Below are 19,544 nucleotides of genomic sequence, written 5' to 3'. Positions count from 1 at the left end.
CAGATCTCTCCTGGTGGGGCAGCTCAGGATGAGGACCAGAGCTCTGGGGCTCTGGAGGGCCCTTGGTGGTTGGAAAGTCCCCCAGTGTCCTCATTTCAGCCTATCCATTCACAAAATCTCAGTTAATCTCACCAGGTGTTCACCACATCATTTCTCCCTCTTTGCCGAGTTTCCTTCTGTATTCCAAGTCTCTGAGGCCCCACAGCTTTCAAGCCATCAGCACATGTAACCTCTTCCCCCTCCCCTTCATCACTCTCTTCAACCCTGAATTTGGCTGTCTCTTGGTGAGAAATCACACCTCCACCCTGCCCCTACCTCACACTCTTAAATGGCAGAAGTCCCTGGCCAAGGCTTTTCCTCCTGAACGATTGTCCTCCCCATGCATGCCTTCTCACTGCTTTTCCCAATCCTCACCCACCTTTTCCATAGCTCTTCGCACAGAACTGACAATGGAATAACAGCTCAGACCAGTCCTACTGTAGTGGCAACTCCAAGTCGGACAGGAACTATGTTAAATCAACCCACGCAGCTGCTTTGTATTGAGCCTGGATCCCCTTTCACAAACTGATGGTGCACAACAGCACTCCTGTGATGCCTGGCATGGGAGAGCAGAGGTCTGCTGTACCCTTGGAAAAGAAATGCGTTCAGAGCAACTGCAGGTCAAGAATTCAGTATTTACTTGGTTGGGGTGAGTAAAAAACAAACAAAAAGACAACTCAAAAAAACCTTTCCCATCTTTTTTTAACAGTGCTCAAGCTTGAATTCACACAATAATTAAGCAAGAATTAGTATTTTCAAGCCTCAGTAATCTCCGGAAGGAAATAGAATGACTCAGAACAGTGCAAAAAGCAGGATAAACAGAAATCCAGATTTATATTTACTCTCCACTAGCAACTTGCACTGCATGCAGCTTCTTTCTCATTTACAGATCTACATTTCTACTTGCCTTGCAGGGACTTCAAATCCTAAACAATAAGACTTCAGTAGTTTTCAGAGCAGGCGTGCTGTTTTTACCATTAATATCTGTCCTCTCTGCCCATCTGCCTCAGCTCCTCCCGTTGAGAGCAGACTTGTCTCCTGCATTTCTACTTTACATGTTCTGCACATACCCCCCAAGCAATGCAAATAAAACTTTGATTATAGCCTGGGGAATAGGCAAGACTGAGAAGAACACCGTAGGTAAGTATATGAGGAAGGGTAAAGGGAGCTTCTTGCTTCCTAGTGGCCAGGAATGGGGATAAAAAGTGGTGTGAGACAATCAACATCGTGAAACGGCACCTCTGCGTGCCCTCCAAGTGATCTGCCAACTCCAATCCAAAGCCATAAAAATAAATCTAATTATCCACTGCTTATTTGTAAGATAAGCAAGCACAAAATCAAGTAGCAGACATTCACGTTTCATTCTTGATGCAACAGTGCAAGAACTACAGGGGCTGGAGACCTTTCCTTGCTCTGATGCTCCCCAAACCACCACATCTGTATGCAAAAGGAGGGACAAATCAGATACTGAAGGCATCAGTTCTCCAAGCAAAAATGATCCCAACAACCTGTAACTGGGATGGGATCACTGTAAAAGCTTTTGCTGGATCCCAACAATTTGCACACTGCCTCCTCCTTGGCTGGTTTCTAATCCAAGGCGCCATTTTCTCTCATGTGCATTTTCAGCTTCTCTAATGACATCCAACCTCATCAAGCAATTTGTGAAAGGCCAAGCTAATTGTGCTCATTAGCACTTCTTCATCCTTTACTCCTTTAAATAGCGACACAATTTCTTTTAGCAGCAGCAGATGAGTGAAAATGCTATTATAATCTCCAAAATACACAATTTTGGCAAATTACTATGCTAACTGCCTGTGAATGAAGTAAAGAGCTCATCACTTACATCACCTTTCAAAACTACAGGTGCATTTTTAAAGTACCCATCTTCTTTTCCTCAAATGTTGTACAAGGTGTATGGGACTGAAGAGCCTTCATATCATACAGGCATTCATCCCTGCAAGCCCCTGTGCTGGTGTTTCCTACAAACGAGCTGAGCCTGCCCCTTCTTTCAGCTAACAGAACTCTTCTGTAAAGCATGAAGCTAAAAATAACCATTCTGAAAATTCGAGGTCTCATAATTTCTTAGTCATCTCAACAGAACATTTCCCTCCCCCCCCCCCGAAAAAAAAATAAAATAACTCCTTCTTTTAAAATAAAGGAAACATTGGATTCTTAGAAATACATAGAAATTACTTCAGATCTTTATAAGATAGTAGCTTAATTTCCACCATAAAACAAGTCCTACCTGGGTGTATGCAGCAATATTTTAAGATCTTATATTTGAAACAGAGAACCATATTTTATTTCTATTTAGATTCTATTTTCTGGTCTAATCCATGAGTATGTATCTATTCCTCAATCCTGTTTACCGTTAATCATATTATCTTCAGCACACTTGGGATATACTTAGAGCCTAACAGATTAGTGCAGATGTTCCAAGTCAGCTATGTAAAAGATACCTGAAAGTGTTTTCCAGGTAGAAGAACAAGAGCAGCAGGTAACAGAAGTTAATTACTGAAACACGGAACCCATTTTGGGCAGCCCTTCCATCTTCCAGGCCTCTCTGACACAGCGCCATCAATACTACAGCAGAATGGGAAGCACTCCGACCTTCGTGCCAGCCTAGTGCCGTGTGATTAATTTTGTGTCCTTATGAAAAGTAACCTTAATACTTAATACTCCTTATAAGGAGGAAATTCTTTCCTGTTAGGGTGGTGAGGCACTGGAATGGGTTGCCCAGGGGAGCTGTGAATGCTCCACCCCTGGCAGTGTTCAAGGCCAGGTTGGACAGAGCCTTGGGTGACATGGTTTAAGTGTGAGGTGTCCCTGCCCATGGCAGGGGGGTTGGAACTAGATGATCTTAAGGTCCTTTCCAACCCTAATGATTCTATAATACAACGGGAATCTCTACTTCAGGACAAAAGTTGATTTCTTGGCTCCACTCTCATATTTAGTTTCACCTGAACATCCCACTCAGCCATTTAACACATTAGAAGTAGAAATATGTGAAAACTGTTTATGTTTTTTCTGGTTAGAAATCTCTTCATGTCACTGGGCTAATTAAAGTGCAGAAAACCACACGTGCTATCTCCTTTGTGGACGAGCTCCAGTGTTTTGCAGCAACTAAACCTGCTGTGCCACCTTGCAGGTATATGACAAACAAAAATGCCTCTGCTGAGGTCTGTACATGAGAGGAAGAGAAACCTCTTGCTGACACTTCCCTGTGAGCTTTTGATATCCATGGGCTGAAACACAGTCTGTGTGGTGACTGCAACACCAGCGTTTGCACACAAACTATAAAGTCTGACTTCTGATTGCAGGAACTCCTGAAGGACTGGAAACTAAAATGACTGTAGACAATCATGCAATGTAGGATATATACAAAGGTATACACTACTGTTATTTCAATATATATGCTACTGTTCTGTCAAACCATATATGCAAAGGTATATGCTACTGTTCTTTCAAACCACATTCCTATGGTAGCTCTAACCAGCTGCTACCTAAGCCGAGCAACAAGAGCTAAAGGTCCAGCTTAGCGTGAGGTTTCAACATGTTTGGCAGAGCAGATGAGGTGCAGCTCCCACCTCAAATGCAGCATTCCCTTGTTTAAAAACAGATTATATCAACTGAAAACAATAGTTACTGCTTTCAAGTAGGAATCGCACCTAATTTCTCCCTCCCTCTCCCCCCACCCAATCTATTGTTGAATGTATTTCCCCCAAAAATTTAAGGGCCACATAAGCTCAACATGACCCAGCAGGGTGTGCTTGCAGCCCAGAAAGCCAACTGTGTTCTAGGCTACATCACCAGCGATGTGACCAGCAGGTTGAAGGTGATCCTGCCCCTCTACTCTGCTCTCGAGACTCCATCTGCAGTGCTGCATACAACTCTGGGGCCCCCAACACGAGGGATGTGGACCTGTTGGAGAGAGTCCAGAGGAGGCCACAAATACGCTCAGAGTGCTGGAGCATCTCTCCTATGGAGACAGGCTGAGAGAACTGGGGTTGTTCAGCCTGGAGAAGAGAAGGCTCCAGGGAGACCTTAGAGCAGCTTCCAGTGCCTAAAGGGGCCAACAGGAAAGCTGGAGAGGGGCTTTTTACAAGGGCATGGAGTGACAGGACAAGGGGGAATGGCTTTAAACTGACAGACAGGAGATTTACATTCCATTTTAGGAAGAAATTCTTTCCTGTGAGGGTGGTGAGGCACTGGCACAGGCTGCCCAGAGAAGCTGCGGCTGCCCCATGCCTGGCAGTGGTCAAGGCCAGGTTGGATGGGGCTTTTGAGCAGCATGGTCTAATGGAAGGTGTCCCTGCTTGTGGCGGGGGCTGGAACTATATGATGTCTAAGGTCCCTTCCATCCCAAACCATCCTATGATTCTCTGTAATTACATGGAAAAAGTAGGAGCAAAATGAAAATTCAACTTTGAAAAAAACCTGACCACCAAAATAGTTAAAAGCATCCAATTTCTGCCAAGTCCTGGGACATTTCCAGCTCTACCCTAGCCCTGCCCAAAGGATCAAGGCTGCAAAATTTCATTTGAGCCCCAGGGATTGACCTGCACATTCCTGAGGTGCCTGAGCCACAGACAACAGACTTCAGCAGCAGCTATAAATAAGGTGTCAGCAGGTAGGCACTAAACTGAAGACATATAATTAGCAAATCCTTCACAAACAGTGTAAAAGCAGTGACTGGTTTACAGATGCTGAGCATGTCTCTGCATCCCGCAGCCTTAACAGGGCTGTTCAAAAATCCCCATTGTGGCTGGCGGTTGTATCCGACAAATGGTTTTTACGATGACTATTATTCCTCAGCCTCTGGGGTGAGATTTTATGAAGGACTAACACCCATCAGTGGCAGGACCGTCTATCAGGCTGCAGCTAATTTCATGGAGGACCACTGTAAATACCTGCCGCGCTCTGCAGCTGGCCCTGAGGCACTTGGATGATGGATCACTCACCTTAACTCCTGAACAAATAAGGAACTTATTACTATACAGGCAGAGCTGTACAGCAAGGCGGTGTTTAAAAGTTATTTATTCAGTCCTTGAGGTGTACCTCCAAATTACAAATACAAACATGTACCCCGTGGAAAGGGATTGTGGTCTTGCTTTGTATTTCCCATGCTGGCAGAAGAGTGGGAGCAAGAGGAGGAGGCAAAAGGGGGTGGGGAGTGATAATGGGCCGGAATTACACACAGTTAGGGAGGTTTGTGGTTTAATTCAAGATCCTCACCCTGTCTCCCTGCCCTCCACTATTGAACAGACAAAATTTGATGATGCAGATTTTACTGAGCCAGTTGAGGCTGGCTGGCCTGAGCAAGGGTGGCAGCTTAAATCAATCTGGTGACCTTTCCCATTTTTAGGTTAATCTAACTCAGGGGCTAATAAACTTCCAATATCTGGCCAAAAGTCACTTTGGATGGTACTTTTTCCCTTCCGTATTTCCCAGCTGTATCTTCCTGTTCCCTGTACCAAACACTACCTTGCCCATTTGCAAATTCAAAACATCCCCATCTGCCAAACATCCATTTTCTGGGAGCAGAGCTGTCACCTCCCAGCACGTGGCTGAGTGGGAACAGCACACTTTGGGGGGGAACTTTTGTATGAGATCAGTAAATCCAACTGGCAGCTGAAGCCCAGGCAGAAACCTTTCCAAAGACAGGCTCAAGCCATTGGCAGACAGCAACTGCAGCCCCTAATCCCAGAGGTGATGGAAAAGATGGACACAGAGGGAGAAAAAGCACAGATATTGCTGAAACTCATTAACTGCTGCTGTTACAAAGGTATTACGGCACAAAGAAGAGCCAGTTTTTGCTTGTTTATGACCAAATTCTTTACCTTAATGGGTTGTTACAGATTATAGATAGGGTTTTAAAAAAGCTTCACTTGAGAAGAGAAAGCCTCCTTTTGTTCTTGCTCCTTTTTCCTCCTACATCTCCCCATGTATAATTCAAACACTGAGAAATAATGAAAAAGGCTAAAAGTGATTGATTGTGGTGTGCAGTGCAGTTGTGCATGTAAAGCAGGGCTTAGCACGAGCTGAACGCTGCTGCAAATGGGGACAGTGCAAGGGTAGAACACACAAAGATGTGTGCAGGAGTGCAAGTGAACTGCAGAAACACAGCAGCACCCTTAGATCATAAATCCGTGTGCATGTGCCTGTGGCTTGACATTATTACAGTATCATAGAATCATGGAATGGTTTTAGTTGAAAGGGACCTTAAAGATCCACCTAGTTCCAACCCCCTGCCACAGGCATGGACACCACACACTAGACCAGGTTGCTCAAAGCCCCGTCCAACCTGGCCTATAACACGTCCAGAATAGAGGGGAGAGTAGAGGGAGAGAATCTCCTTCTTTGACGTGTGGGCCATGCTCCTTTTGATGTAGCCCAGGATACGGTTGGCTTTATGGGCTGTGAGCGCACACTGAAGCCAGCTCATGTTGAGCTTCTTGTCAACGAACACCCCCAAGTCCTTCTCCACAGGGCTGCTCAATCCATTCTCTGCCCAACCTGTAGCTCAGTCTGGAATTCCTCCCACCCGGATGCAGGTCCTTATACTTGGCCTTGTTGAAATTCATGAGACTGGCATCAGCCGACCTCACAAGCGTGTCAAGGTCACTCTTACAATGTTTTCTTTTAATGATTTTCCTATTGTTTTCAAAAGAATGCAAACACTAGCTTTTCATACATGATATGGCAAAAGTATGGGTATGGATGATATGGAGCAGCAATACTGAAGATACTAAGTTAAATACTAAAATCTAGCAATTGTGGGTGTAATGGAGGGTTTTGCAAAGGTGTAGCTGGTGTTAATAAGGATTTCCAAACGGTCTGTCAGGTTTGTAAGAACAAACTTTGCTGTCTTCACAAGACACTTTGCTGTCTTCTTTACTACTCACAACGCCTTTTGAGCTCAGAAGACCCTTCAGGCATTTATCTCTGCATCCGTCATCAGGTGACAAACCTCTGCCAAGATGGATGGCTTTCTTCCAGAGGACAGAACAGATATTCTGTCTGCATACATGGAATCTGCAGCAAGCTGTCTTCAAATGCTTTTTCTGTCTGATATATTTTTAATAGATTCTAATTAAAAAAAGATAAATCCGTGCTCATGTCTGTACTCATGCAACATGTGCATCTGAAATTGAGGAAGAACACTACAGTATTGACAGCAACTCTCTCGAGTGAGATTCAATGGAATCGATCGGTTTTCAAATGACATCCAACAAAAATGTAAGCAAAATAAACCTCAAAAAGTGGTTTTACTTCTGCAGAGCTTATGTACTTTTTAAGTCTTTCACTAGGCCAAAGATACAAACGGGGAAGATGGCAGTTAGGCAGTCATAATGCAGTGTCCCTGAAAAATCGCTTTAGAGGGTTGGAGAAGAAACCTCTCCTGAATGCAGGAGACCTCAAACCGCCACTCCACAGGGCACCAGCCAGGACCAGCTCTACCACAACTTATGGCTGAATTAAGTAACCACCTAAAAACTAAGTTTATGTATTTAAGATGCTTTCCAGACTTAATTGATAAGTACACAGAAAGGAAATGGCCAGTTAATATTCAATACTAATTAAGTTAGTATTGCAATTAGACTAAAACCATTAAATGGTTTATAGAACATTTTCTATTGCACTTCTGATCCTTGGCACTCTGCAGGGCTGCTTTGGTTTCTTCCCTTTCTGCCAAGACTTCAGTAACAGTAGAATTTTTAGTTATATTTTAACTGTTACAAATATATAACAACTAAAGGGAGGAGTACAAGGCATTCATAGAGTAAGACTGAAACAGTTACATCTGCTTGAGTGAAAACAGAATGCTTCATGTGATTAACACAAAACTCCCTGACACAGCCCGACAGTCACCACTGCATTTACACTGCACAGGGGTTTCACCAAATATATAGAATATATATTTAGAAAATATAGATAGAAAATATATATAAATATATAGAAATATTTTTCGTTGTTTTACCAAATATATAAATGTATTTACCAAATACCTGGAAAAATGGGCTGCTAGCTGACAAATTTAAATAGCTAAATACCTACTTCAAACTTAGATGATGAAGTGAAGAATGTTTCACAAGCACCTGTCAAAGTGCTATTTCTGCTCTGAGCTTCTGCTGAGAGGTTATAATTATATGAATAATAAAAAAATATTTTAATGGAGCAGAAGAATACAGCATGCTTGGGCTGGCTTACATACATGCCTGTTGTTTACAAACACTGCCAATAATCAAAAGCTGGAAGACCACAACACAGGAAATCAGTCACACAGTTTATGCTGAAGCTACACCCTGAAATGTAATTTAAATGGTTTTATGTGCACACCTACAGGGACATTAGGCTGGTGTTCAGCCCTGTTAGCTAGAGCCGCTACCTGTATTTTACCTGTGAGCAAAAGCTAATGCACAGACAACATAAAACAGCAGCCATGTTTAGGAAATGACTTTTCACATACCAAAGCAGAAATGCCGTTTTCTTTCCAGTGACTACTGAAGAGCTCTAGAGAAGTTGGCCAGAATGCAGACACAAAAAGTAGAAGAGACCAGCTCTACCCTCAGCGACTACCTTATGATTTCTGCTGCAGGTACTGGTTCTCTGCAGTAAAAACAGAGCCCTGGTTCATGGTGACCAAGTTTAAGCTGTATGTTTAATGTGCAAAAGAAATTAAATAAGCCAAAGATAGCATGGAGTGTAAGGCAGCGATTAAATAAATTCAGCAGTAATCATCTGGCTATAAACAGTAGAACTTCTACTGTGCTATTTGGAAAAGGCCCCATGCTAAGTTCTCATTGAAGTGACCAAAGACCCAGAGAAGGGAGTTGGTTTAGATCATGTTCTTGAGATCAAATACCTAAAAATCATTTAAAAACTGAATCTGAGCTGGAGAGAAAGTAGCCACCTGCAGTGGCCTGCAGGCCATGCTGGTTTTCTCCCTATTAGAAAAAAGCCTTTGACACAGCAATGAACATTGCCCAACGCAATGTTTCAGTGCTGGTAGTTACATGTCTGCTGTGTTGACATGTTTGCAACATATCGGAAAATAAATGTACCAGATTATTGCACCCCTACCAAGGGGCACTTGCCACAGTACACAGAGATCCCACCCAGTAACATCTCTTAAAATATAACAGAAACGCATAAGCTACTATAACCAATCTTCGCCTGCACGTGCTTTTTCTTCAGAAAAATACATTGCTTCTGTCTTCTGTCTTCATTGCAGCTTATTTAGAGCTCTCCCATTGTTGTTCTTCCACATTCTGTGCAACTCACTGTCTTGCAACTGCTGTTTTTATCATCTTCAGCGTATAACTTTCCTTCTCGCTAAATCCTTTGAATCCCTCCTAAAAACTTGTCAAAGCTTTTCAAACATTTTTCAGGCTCAGGCTATTTCATTTTTGGCAGTATTACATGTTCCTGCTGGACCATTATCATTGTATAACTATGAGATTACAGCTGTCTGCTCTTCCCAATGCTGTCAGCAGAGCAAGTTCATACTCTGCCTTACTGTTAATGGCTGTAGCTGAGCCTGGAAGAGAAAATATTCCTCAGACTCCTTGCTGAGACAAGGATTTAAACACCTGATAAGCCATCGCTATTGAAAGTGTTTTCTCATATTTCCCTGAAGACCAAGCCCTCCATGAAAAGAAGCAGTCAAACACACACCATAAGCATGGTCCAAGTATGAGCGTGCATTATAAAACAATATTTTTTTTATTTATTCCAAAGAAGAACATAACAAACCCAACAGATTTCTTTCTGCATTTTTAATGGCTCACTGCTGAGCATAAGCCACCTTGGGACAAGTATCACAGCAAAGATAATTTACTTTATCTTCACTGTGATGTAGCATAATGATGACTTGACCTGGTAAAGCTCTTCACATTGGGAAAAAAGTTTTTTTCCCAGCAGAGGATTTATTATCCCAAATTATAGGATATATTTCTGGTACAATTTTACTGCTTTAATTCTCATTTTCTCCTTGTAATCGCTTTTTCTGGGGGAAAACACCTGCCTGCACTGCCAGATAGGGAGGACTGTAACTGAAAAAGGAGTACCACTGGCCCCTCGATGATTAAAGTTAACTTTCTCTCAGTGTGACCACAGTAGCATGGACTTTGTGTGAAGCAGATGGACTTCCCAGTCTCTTGGGCTGAAGTTTAATCTTGGATGTTTTTGCTTTACTGTATTTTTGCTAGCAACAGCAAATGCTCACGGGACTGGATCTATGCCAAGTTGTAGTCCTGAAGTCAGAGTGAAGGTCTGAGCCTTGGATTTGTACTCAGTGACGGTTTTCACACCTGCAGCTACTAGAGAAAGCAGACCCAGTCTTCTGCAAAGCACAAAAATACAGGCTGAATATGAGGAGCTGATTCAATTCCTTATCCATTCATTATATACTAAATTGTACCAGGAGTAAAGAGTGAAGGATAATGCATCACCTGTTTTGAAGGACCCTGTGATTTAGGGAGAGCACAGCGCCTGGGCATGGTTGAGGAAGGCAGAATACAAACCCCCATCTCATGCAGAGATGAAGTCCAATGTGTTGTAGTGCCAATGGCCACATTTTAACCAAAAAAATAAACTGTGTTGCTAAAATCGGAGTATTCAGGCAATCTGGGACACAGACCACTAGCATAAAAAGTTGCCTTAAGGCTATGGTACTGACAGTAAGCATCTCAAGCAATGGTACACATCAACTGTATCTGAAAGTTTTCAGATGAACTCTGCCACCAACTGCACCCACAGGGTCCAGCCAGGTGTGAGCTCTGGGTCCCCAGTAGAGGATGTGTGAAGGAGAAGCCACCTGTTTTTCTTGCAGTGGGCTCCAGGAAACACAGGGCACTCCAGCAAATATTAGTTAAGGAAACATGTTCTGGTTCTGGATGCAGTGCCTGAATGTCAATAACTTTCATGACTGTTTCAGGGCATGGAAAAATGAAATTAACCTTTTTTGTCACACAATAATGAAACTCAGCTTCTATAGGACTTTGAGGGAGAAGGGCCACCCATTAAAGAAAAACTTACTGACTACCATACAAAACTACCAGCAGAATCTCCTAGCAGCCTCTAGCTACCTGGCACACCAGAGTTAAATCCCAAAGTGCCTTTAAATACCTAAACTTGTATTTTGACAGAATAGTCGATGACTACCCCAGATGTTCAGAGATACTATAAATCAAAGAAATAGGACTAACACCCAACAAGGTTTCAGCAGGAAAAAAAGAGTCTTGCACAACTTAACGCAGTCTTAGCGAGTCAAGAATGCCACTTTTTAAATGAAGGGATTTTTAAAGATTATGAGGGGATTTCTACCCCTCTGTCACTTTTGGCCTGCTTTCATTTTATAAAGCTTCCTTAGTCAAACTTCTAAAAATCTTGTCAACCTTTGACTATTTTTAGATAAACTCATTTAATTTGGTCGCTCTGATTTCCTGAAGGGAATGATTTACAAAAAGAGGCATTAGGATGTTGAGTCCATCAAAGCTGCATGTAATTAATATTGCATGCTGCTGGAAAGGCCAAATTAACACACAAAATTATACCAAAAGCCCAAGCCATTTTAGCGTAGTTCTGTTTTATTCTGGCAGCTGAATTCTACCCACTTTGCTAGACATTGCTGGGGCGAAGAGAGTCAGCTGGCAGTGAGCACTCTAAGAATCATAGGAAAATGGCCCTTCCAAGAGGGATGGGAAAGGTTTCCTGGATGGGAAAGGCCTGCTCCCTTACTGTGCAAGTGCTCCCCTACATGCAACGCCCTGCTACAGTCAGCTTCTGAGCCCCTGGTATCATGTACGTTAAACATTTAATTCCTAGTTTTCCTGGCTGACACAGAGTAGGACTCCAACTGCTCATGATTACAGAAATTAAACCCTTGACAGTGTTCTTTGGAATGGGTTTTGTTGATGTCTCACGTAGTCTGCTGTCAGACAAAGCTGTATTTTCCCCTTACATCACAATCACTTTAATTTTCATGGTTTTGACTTTTAAAGATGGCTTTCTTCATTTTTGTATGCATGCTTGATCTTCTCATTACACTGATTTCAGTACAAAAAAATGCTAATAAAAGAAAAAGGCCACCAACACAACTGCTTGAGCACTGCTGAATAGCTGGTGCACTCAGGATCACAAACAGCTGCTGCAATTATATTTAACTGCCCATTTTCTGCACTTGCTCACAATCAGATCTTACTTCAAGAACAGGTAGCAGAATTTCTGCTTTTGTAGTAAACAAGTGACATGATTAGAATGATGAGCGGGCTCCATCTCCATGTTTTAATCTTTCAGAGGTGTCTCTACCCAATTGGGAAGCTGAAATTCTCGCTTTCTGTCTACAATGAGCTGTGCTGTCACTCCATCCTGAACATGTGTATATGATGGGACTTTTCTAAACTAGTTATTTATGTAGCTTCTCATTTCCCCATGATTGTTTTATTGCATGATACAAATCCCCAAATGTGTGTTTCAAGCAATTTAAATCTTTATTTTCTCTGTACAAACACACAGTTTTCAATAAAGGTAAATGATTTCTTTTTTCTCTGACAGGAGTTAGTAATTTCCTCTGCTCCATTTTCTCCTTCCTAACAAACTTCTATTGATCAAAATGACTGCAGAAATGAAGTGACCAAACCAGGGTAAAAGATTTACAAGATTCATTAGAATGGTAAATTCTGCATTTAAAAATATAAATAGGAGCAACAGGAAGCAACAACTTTCAAAATTTATATTTTATGCATCATTAAAAACAGGCCATATGTGATTAAATAAGTATCTTGCGCCCTTATTTTAACTCTGCTGTCCTTCTAGAACTCATATGACTCCAAGCTCCTTAAGTACGTGACATGTATAGTCTGCAAACAGCACTGTGTAGGGGTTGAGAGCATCTGGAATCAAAGCAGTGTAAGAGAATCAGGCTTATTTATTGGGTGAGTGTGTGAATATAATTGATAAAGTAATAGAGCATTGTAATTACTTGAAGTTACTAAAGCTCACAGCCCTGTAAGTACCCAGAATGCACAGTCTACAAATGGCTTTTTAAGTTACTCAAGTGCCTTTGAGATCAAAGTAGCTTAAGAGAATCATATTGCTGGTGAGTGGGAGTCGGAGTAGGAGGCTTAACTAATTGCTAAGTAGTTTGAGCATTTTAAGTACTTCAGGGCACTGTAGCATGAGTATAAAGTAATACGACAAAATAACACCTGCGTGTTGGTGCTTGGCTTTCCAGAGCCAGACTAGTGATGAGAAACTCCGGTAATAGCAATTTTAGCAGGATGCCACCTAACCAAACAAATGAGTGATCCACTTGGACTGGTGTCTGGCAAGCACAATCTAAACAGGATGAAAAACCCATTTTGAGATTGAGGCTTCTGCCTAAAGCAGCTGGAAGGAAAACTTGGAGCTGAGCTCAGCACAGTTCTGCAAAGGCACCATGGTGTCAGGTACGGTCAGGGGAATAAGAGAACAAGAAAGTGTCACTGGGGATTAAGAAAAACTCCAAAATGGGGACATACTAGCTATAAACTGTCTTCTTGTACTACAAGGCTGCCCGAGGCTGGTTGGTAGGGCTGCAGATGTCTGTTGCAGCTCTCAGCCACGAGTGGTTAAAGTGCAGAAAGAGAGAGCAGTGTCTTTCAATAGAGCTAAGAAATAAAGGACACTGAGAGATGTGATACTGGGGGGAGCACAGTGAGCAGGCATGACACACCTGGAGTGGAAACATGTGGCTCGTCCATACAGACCTCCATACAGACTGCCAGTCCACTTGTTGCAGTGAATACTAACTCCGCAGTAAAATAATAAACTGTTCCTTTTGTTTCATCCTTTCTTTACAAGGTTGTGTTGTTAATTTCTATTTATTTAAACACCAAGAAACTGAGTATGATTCAAAGGAGTAGACATATAGCACATACAGGTGGCTATTTTGGAAGATCAGTGAAAAACATCAAAAGCGTCTCTTTTTTCTCTGTAACTGTAAAGACTCCCATGCATCAGGACAACTCTGAAAGATCTAAAAGCTGAAAGACATTTCAAAGTACTTTAAAAAAAAATGCTAGCGAAAGGTATTACCTATAACTAAGAAAGCCTCCAAATTATTAAGATACAAATATCAAAACTGAAACCCTTGCAACTGCACTGTCAAAATGTCTCTAACACTCTACAAACTATCTGGGTTTGCCTTTCCACGTGCATCATGTCCCTTTTAAAAATCAGCTTCTGTGACTATCCAGTACACTCTTAGCTAAGTAAGCCTCAAAAAGAAGTTAGCAGTGAAGGAAAAAGTAACAGTAACCAGGTCGCACCACTTGCAGAAACACTAAAAAGGTACAGCTAGTTCAATCAACATCAGCGCATTACAAAGGACAAAGCACAGCTAGAAAAATAACTGTCCTTTCAGCTAGTTAGCATTCAATCACTGAAGTGGAAAATTTTCTATCTCAACTTGATTTTAGGAGAAAGAAACGCTTCACTGAGTCATCCCATACCTTTGAGGACAAAGTTCAGTTTGCCTGCACAAACCCTAGTATGCAGAAGAAAGACATAGCGAGCTTTTTTCTTTTCCCAGTAGCATGTAACTTGTAAAGAAACACAAATATACCTGCTTCATCATAGGATACAGTCAATTTTTCCAGCATTTCTCGATCAATGGATAAAATCTGCTGTTCCAGGATGGTTTGGTAAGACAATACGCTGTTCTCCTTGTCCTTCTCATAGTCTTGAAGGTGTTGTTTCAGGACTTCAGGCAGGCGGGACTTCACATATTCTGCTGCCGACTAGGTAGGAAAGAGGCAAAGGTTTAATTAATACAGTTGCTTTTAAAAAGCTCTACGCATATCCATAGCACTTTTATTATTATTATTATTTTAATTTAAAGCATTCTCAAACATAACTCCTCACAGTAAGACACACTTACTGCTGCTAAATTCAGGGTGCAAAATCCACAGGTCATTTCCCTGCGAAAATGACCCCTGCCCACCCAAAACTTCCAGGGAGGCAGGGATATAATGGACCAAATCCCCTTTGAGGCATAACCCACTTTTCATCAGGGAGCTTATGGCAGCCCAGAAAGAGTTACTCATGCTGGATGGGACGCACATATACCTCAATAGCTCAACTTCTTCATTGTTAACACAGTTTGAAAATATAACTATGAAATATAATGTCTTTACTCTAAATTTTTAAGTATGAAGTGGAATCACTTCACCTGCCACTGATACAAACCAGGCTCAGACAGAGAGATAGAGGTGAACATTTAACAGCATTAAAAAGTTATATTATATACACACACATCCACACAGAAAAACCTTGTAAATTTTTTTCTGTGACTGCTCAAGGCCATAGGAAAACAGAAATTAACACAAGGTGGCATGGTTGTACTGATGTTATGGAGCCTTGTGCAAAACCATAAATGATAGTAACTAATAAGAATGTGTGTAAGAGTGTGTATCTCTGGATACAGACTGCTCTCTGCCCCCCAGAGCCTGCCCACCACTGGAACAGCTCCCTGCATTGGGGCTTGGGCTCAGACACCCTGGTGAGATGCAAACACAAACCAGCTTTCTTTTTTTTTAAGCAACTGCATCCCCCTCCTGCAAGTATTGCACTCCCACTATAAGAGGGACTAGAGAATTCCTCTTTCTGCCATGGTTTTGGGTTTGTTTTTTTTTTGCTTTCCATCTCTAGAAAAAAATGGAAGAGAAAAAGGTATCAAAGGCTGCTGACCACTGCTCTAGCTTTCTTGACAACCTCGAAACAAAAAAGAAAAGCAAATTATCACAAGGTGGTATTCATTCAGGTCTGGACCTGACCAGAAGTTACCTCCACTTAAAAACTGGCTCTTCCTAGGTTTATATTTAGTTTTCCAAAGTCAATTGCTGATTAAAGACCAGGTTGGACGAGGCCTTGGGTGACATGGTTTAGTGTGACGTGTCCCTGCCCATGGCAGGGGGGTTGGAACTTGATGATCTTGAGGTCCTTTCCAACCCTAACTATTCTATGACTCTAAATTGCAACCTTACATTGTGTTCCATTTTTCAGCAAGCTAAGCCCTGTGAGACAAATGAGACTACTCTAGAAAAACTAAAGGCACTCTTTACATGAGTACTGGGTATTTAATGTTACATTTTCACAGGGGTTTGCTTCCAAGGGAAGGCCAAAAGATACACTGTATACTTATTATTTTAATCCAAGTTCAGGCATTTGTGTTTAATGCTCCCTTCGAGAAGAGGTTTTACTCTGTGGCAAAGTACTTGCGTGCTCTCCCTCAGGCAGCAATTCTGAAGAGTAGGAAACAAATCATTTCATTTTCTGGAATGCATCTTGTGCCAGCTGAGTGAATATTTGTATACTACTCTGTAAACACACTACTCTGAAAAACACCTATCCCTTACCAAAGATCTTGCAGCCCAAGTGAAAATCAAGAGACAGATGGGTACAAACAGATGGAAAGCCATCGGGACCACCAGCCATGGCTAGCATGGCAGACAGCTGTCGCCAGCCACGTGCAACCCAATCAGCAAGTTTTTCTCTAGGCGTCAAGGCTGAGGATTACACCCATTTCAAGTGTGATCTCACAGGCGCACTCCCCCCCCCCCCCCCCAAATGAGAAGCAAAACCCAACACTCTTGCTTAATCCACTGCCTTTCACATTACATCTAGATGTTATTAAAGATTTAAACTGTAGAGCAATGGTGAAACTGATACAAACTCTTCTCCTTTTCTAGCAAGAAAGGTGATCAGCCTCATCTGAGTAATTACATCCCTATCTGCATTGCAGCAAGGAGACAGATAGTACTACACCCTATTCAGCACAAAAGTAATTTTATCTCAGGTTTAAAAAGTCACTTCCAGTACTTGGAATACTAAAAAAGAAAAAGTGTAAGGGTGTGAGTGCATGTGTTTATGCATGTGTTTGGCATTAAGGAAACCAAGAAGCTAACTGTAGTCATGAATAAAAATTAAACAATGTTTAAAAAAGAAAGACTTCCACCATTTCCATAGTTTTCCATCCTACCACAATTCTCACCACACAGACCACAATATTCAGCTTTTGAGCAGACTAGAAACTCTCTCCATGCACCTCCCTTATGGATTCTGGTGCATAAAGCAGCCCAGAGACCCATTTTCCAGGACGCAAATGAGTTGGGGTTGTTCAGCCTGGATAAGACAAGGCTCTGGGAAGACCTCAGAGCAGCCTCCCAGTACCTAAAGGGGCAGACAAGAAAACTGGAGACGGACATTTTACAAGGGCATGTCAGGATAGGACAAGAATGAATGGCTTTAAACTGAAAGAGGATGGAGTTAGAGATATGAGGAAGTTGTTTTTCCCTGTAAGGGTGGTGAGACACTGGCACAGGGTGCCCAGGGAACCTGTGGCTGTCCAATCCCTGGCAGTGTTCAAGGCCAGGCTGGACGGGGCTCGGAGCAACCTGGTCTAGTGGAAGGTGTCACTGCCCGTGGAAGGTGTCATTGCCCATGGCAGGGGGCTTGGAACTTGATGATCTTTAAGGTCGCTTCCAACCCAAACCACTGCATGATTCTATGCCGCTCACCGCAGCTTGCCAGCAGAGCATCCCACCACTCCAGCCAGTGCTGGAGACCCCTCACTCTCCTGAAATATGTTTTCATTAAAATACGTATTTGTCTCACAGGCCAAAGTTAAGGGAAAAAAACCCTACTTTGAGTCTTCAAAATAACTTTATCCTCTTTTCCTCTGTGTGGTCCCTCTTCCTCCTGCAGGAAGGAATTACAGACACAGCTGCTCCTGGAGAACATTTGACCTCAGCTATTATAGGTACAACTAATTGTACAACATTTGCTGGTCAGTCTTCCTTATCACCACACTTATGAAAAAGTAATTTGAAGCTGTAGGCACTGCAGCAATGAGAAGCATGAAGAAACAGTGGTCCTGCTCAGGCAGGCACCTACTCACAGACCATGGTCACAAACCAGCAACATGACAGAAACACTCACTGCTGAGCTGTTACCTCTCTCCATCACAATAACCTCCTATTTTCTGGCATGAATTTACCCATTTCTCTTTTAAAATTGAAACTGAAGCACCCCCCATGAATCTGTTTTCAGTCTGAAGCACCCTTGTCCAAACTGAATAAAGGATTGACTTTAAAACCTTAACTGACTTTAGGTTATTTCATCCTACCATGGAAAACCAATTTCATTTATATAGAATAAATTTCAAACTATCTAAATACAATGAAATATACTTGCAGAACTTACAAAATATTCACATTATTCACTAAAAAAAAACCCAAACCCTACTTCAAAACCACATCAGGAAATGCTGAAAAATCCCTCACTGTGCAATAACCTGAACCTCAAATGCAGACAGTATCCTTCTGTAACTACCAAACTTGCCCTCATTTTTTGATTGATGAAAAACACATATCCAAAGTAAATTTTACATTTATATATTATGCTACTTGTCTGCTAAAATTTGCTCTGCTTTCCTGAAGTGTATCCTGTATCTGTAGGGAAGTAAAGGTCTAAAATGATTAATTAAAGGCTTCTTTATGAAGCTACTTCAAAAGTCAAGCAGTGGCTTCACAAAGCAGTCTCTTTACAGAGTTATATTGGGTAATTTCACAAAGGTTTTCAACACAGAAAGTAGAGTTATTTGGCGTGTCAAAAATGACAACAGCCATAAGGGACAGCTGCATCCTTGCTCACCCTCAACATGTTCTGCAGGTTCAGCAGCTCAATACATCCCATAGCCTGGCTTCACCAACCCACTTGACCTTTAAAATTCAGGTTTTCACCACAGCAAACACAGGGAACTTGCATATCTCTGGCACCTGAAACACTCAAGCAGGTCTAATTTAGATCACGTTATTGGCTAAGGAACAAGTGGCAACGGAATCTCCAAGTGCCAACAGAATCTGCTCACCATTCACCTCACTGTTGGGTCAGACAGGAGGAGCAGTATGGCTGGCTCTCAAATTATGTGGCTCTCCATGCAAGTGCTTGCACACAGAGAAGATAGACCTGCATGGGCACATGTATAGACATGCAAGAAGTGACCCGAGTACTCTACAACAAAATGCATTAAGTAAGATTAAAGAATTAAACTTGGCTAGGGATGTTAAGGATAACAGGAAGGGATTCTACAGGTACGTAGCAAAGAAAAACCAGACTAGGGACAACGTAGGACCCCTCAGGAAGCTCTCGGGAGAACTGGCTACACAGGATTTGGAGAAGGCTGAGGTTCTGAATGACTTCTTTGCCCCAGTCTTCACTGGCAAAGGCTCTGACCAAACCACCCAAGTCTTGGAAGGTAGATGCAGGGACTGTGAGAATGAGGACCTTGGGCCCACTGTAGGAGAGGATCTGGTTTGAGACCATCTTAAAAATCTGAATGTGCACAAGTCCATGGGACCTGATGAAATCCATCTGCGGTCCTAAAGGAGCTGGGAAATGTCCATCTGTCCATCATATTTGAGAAATCATGGCTGTCAGGTGAAGTTCCCAACTACTGGAAA

General features: G+C 42.2%; 1 protein-coding gene across 3 annotated transcripts in view; it reads right to left on the bottom strand.

The window, feature by feature from the left end:
* The window catches only part of PPM1L (protein phosphatase, Mg2+/Mn2+ dependent 1L), a 112,822-nt gene that overhangs the window by 10,881 nt on the left and 82,397 nt on the right, over nt 1–19,544 (bottom strand). For all 3 annotated transcript variants that reach the window (XM_061452642.1, XM_061452644.1, XM_061452643.1), the window contains exon 2: nt 14,648–14,822. In XM_061452642.1, coding sequence (XP_061308626.1) covers nt 14,648–14,822 — 175 coding nt within the window. The remainder of the gene's footprint in view (nt 1–14,647; nt 14,823–19,544) is intronic.

The sequence above is a fragment of the Pezoporus flaviventris genome, unplaced genomic scaffold (genome assembly GCF_033815535.1).
Source record: "Pezoporus flaviventris isolate CSIRO_AGI_PZ_B2104156 unplaced genomic scaffold, CSIRO_AGI_Pfla_v1 ptg000013l, whole genome shotgun sequence".
In the NCBI taxonomy this organism is placed as follows: domain Eukaryota; kingdom Metazoa; phylum Chordata; class Aves; order Psittaciformes; family Psittacidae; genus Pezoporus; species Pezoporus flaviventris.
This window is presented reverse-complemented; position numbering and strand designations above follow the sequence as displayed.